Source organism: Aegilops tauschii, chromosome 7 (assembly GCF_002575655.3).
Source record: "Aegilops tauschii subsp. strangulata cultivar AL8/78 chromosome 7, Aet v6.0, whole genome shotgun sequence".
Lineage (NCBI taxonomy): Eukaryota > Viridiplantae > Streptophyta > Magnoliopsida > Poales > Poaceae > Aegilops > Aegilops tauschii.
Window position 1 is genome coordinate 458,861,462 of NC_053041.3, and position 3,186 is coordinate 458,864,647.

General features: G+C 51.1%; 1 protein-coding gene across 1 annotated transcript; it reads left to right on the top strand.

Moving 5' to 3' along the window:
- The first annotated feature begins 395 nt into the window (after positions 1–395).
- LOC109766437 (cytochrome P450 84A1-like) lies at positions 396–2,243 on the top strand. Its single transcript, XM_020325200.4, has 2 exons — positions 396–1,383; positions 1,526–2,243. Exons 1-2 carry the CDS (start codon positions 472–474, stop codon positions 2,153–2,155), a joined length of 1,542 nt encoding a protein of 513 aa, XP_020180789.1. The 5' UTR covers positions 396–471; the 3' UTR covers positions 2,156–2,243.
- Positions 2,244–3,186: the final 943 nt, after the last annotated feature.

Genomic DNA, 3,186 nt, shown 5'->3' on the forward strand with positions numbered 1-3,186 from the left:
AGGTTAATATATACTTTTACCGATGGTAAAGATGAGGATGATCAAATTCTGGGGAGATTCGAGATGCGTGTACGTGTATAGAATACAGAAGAAGAAGTGTCCACGGGGGGCACTGGCGCTGTGGGTCAACGAGGACGAGCCGCACCTGCGCGAGCAGTGTAGGTGCATGTGCATGTGCAGGAGGACGCGAGCGACGCCGCTGATTCTGGGCGGTGATGGCGAGGAGAGGTGGACGAGGCAGAGGCCGGGAAACGCCAGTTCGATTCGATTTGATAGTTTTACAGACGCATTTGACAGTTCGGTGATAGCGACCACATACATATGCGTGCAGAAACGCCGAACAAACAATATATTAAAGCCCCATCCTCTCCTCACTGATTAATAGCCAAGCTTCTTCTTCTACTAGTCTGAAGGCAGTAGTTTGCGCTAGTATCACTATCGTGTAACTTCGTACGTTGCCGACTACTTTCAATGGCGGCCTTTGCAAAGATCGCCATGGAGTGCCTGCACGATCCCCTCATCTGGCTACTTCTTGCGTCGGTGGCCTTGGTCATCCTGCAAAGACGGCGGCTGAAACTGAACCCGCCGCCGCTCCCTCCAGGCCCCAAGCCGCTACCGATCATCGGCAACCTGATGATGGCGGACCAGCTGACCCACCGTGGCCTGGCGGCGCTGGCCAAGCAGTACGGCGGGTTGCTGCACCTCCGCCTGGGCTCGCTCCGCGTCTTCGCGGTGTCCACCCCGGAGTACGCGCGCGAGGTGCTCCAGGCGCAGGACAGCGACTTCTGGTACCGCCCAGCCTCCATCGCCGTCCGCTACCTCACCTACGGCTGCTCCGACATGGCGTTCGCGCGCGACGGGCCCTACTGGCGCCAGATGCGCAAGCTGTGCGTCACCAAGCTCTTCAGCCGCCGGCGCGCCGAGACCTGGCTGGCCGTGCGCGACGGGTACGGGGAGCTCGCCCGGGCCGTCGGCAGGTCCAGCGGCGAGGCCGTGAACCTCGGCGAGCTCATCTTCAAGCACACCGTTAGCATCATCTTCCGGGCCGCCTTCGGCGTGCGCGACGTCCAAGGACTGGACGAGTTCATCCCCATGTTCAAGGAGTTCTCCAAGCTCTTAGAGGCGTTCCACGTCGGTGACTTCTTCCCTTGGCTAAGCTGGATGGGCCGGCGGGGCTTCGACCGGCGCCTTCGCACCGTGCGCGGCGCTCTAGGAACGTTTGTGGACAAGATCATTGACGAGCACGTGAGGAGGGGCAAGAACCCCGACGACGCCGACGCTGACATGGTAGACGGCCTACTCGCGCTCCTCGCTGATGCCAACCAAGCCAGCGGGGAGGACGACCTCCGCTTCACCCGCGACAACGTTAGGGCCATGATGATGGTAAGAGCTCAAACTTTCGCTGCAGTGTTTGTTAGTACTACAGTTCATACATACTACGATTCAAACTTTCCCAGGAATCCAAAGGTCATATGTATGTTACTGACGACGTGGTTTGCCTGCACAATGTTGTTGGTGAATGCAGGACATGTTGTTTGGCGGGCCGGACACGGTGGGGTTCACCATTGAGTGGGCGATGGCAGAGATGATGCATTGCCCTGACATCCTTCTGCGGCTGCAGCAGGAGCTCGTCGACATTGTGGGGCTTGATCGGACTGTTGACGAATCGGACCTTGGCAAGCTCCCCTTCCTCAAGTGTGTCATCAAGGAGACGCTCCGAATGCACCCACCGATCCCGATTCACCTCCACGGGAACACCAAAGATTGCGTCCTCGGTGGCTACTCCGTGCCCAGGGGCTCCCGTGTCTTTATCAACGCGTGGGCGATCAACCGCGACGGCGAGGCGTGGAAGGACCCTAACGCGTTCCGGCCATCGAGGTTCATGCCAGATGGGGAAGCCACCGGGCTGGATCTCAAGGGCGGCTGCTACGAGCTATTGTCGTTCGGTTCGGGGCGGCGCTCGTGCCCAGCACAGGGGCTTGGCCAGCACGCCGTGGAGTTTGCCATCGCGCAGCTTGTGCATGGGTTCAACTGGAAGCTACCCGGTGACATGAAACCAACGGAGCTCGACATGAGCGACATGAACGGTGTCACTGTGTCCCGCGCCACACGACTCTATGCAGTTCCCACACCCCGGCTCAATTGTCCTTTGTAATATTAATTAGAACATCGAGCTCTTTGTTGTGACGTATTGTAGGTGGAACTACTTGCCATAAGATTGCGTGTCAGGCTTTAGATACAAACACGTGGTACACAACTACACACCATGGAATATGGAGTGTGCAACCGCCTTCCTCCATTTGCTCATCGTTCCATTTAAGTGCTTCAACATCCACTGGTAATGGCAACAACGTCGCATGCAAGGTAAGTTACATAATACTTTTTCCCTTGTTGAAATACCTAGGATTTGTCTCCTCCCCTGGCGGAGGCAACAACCGAGATTTCGCTGACCCTGATCTCTCGCGTTCCCTTCCTCTCCGCTGACTTGCGTGATTCCCAGAGGCGTTCCGAAGGAAGACTGATAGGCCATGGCAGATGTAGGTGAGTCGTGTCACATGTGATTGGAGAAGGAAGATGTAGAGGACTACAAATGCTCGACCTGCATGAGTATAAAGGCGATCGATTTGCCTGAACATTTCCACACAATTACACAGAAATTGCTTTTTTTAATAATATGCAAGAATAAGTATACAATAGTGTAATTTTCACAAAGATGTAAGTTTCCTAAAAAGGAATGAATCAGTGACATTAGTATTATACTTAAACAGGAAAGAAAAATAGAATAATAATAATGAAGTTTGGGTAATGTATTACCTTTTAAGAAGAATGAAAATAAAATAAAAAATTACAACAAAATCAAAATGATGAAGTTTTCTAGGAAAGAGTGAATTAGTGATAATGTTATTACCCTTTAAGAAGAAATAAAATGAAATGAAAGCTAAAATAAAATCAAAATAATGAAGTTTTCTAGAAAAAAATGAATTAGTGATAATCTTACTACCCTTTAAGAAAAAAAGAAAATAAACTGAAAACTAAAATAAAAACAAAATAATAAAGTTTTATATGGAAAAATGAATAGCGGTATTGGCATTGCCCTTTAAAAAAATATAATGACGAAATTGGAAAATAATTTACACAGAAATTACGTCATTTTCTAATATCCAAGAATAAGCATATAATAGCGGA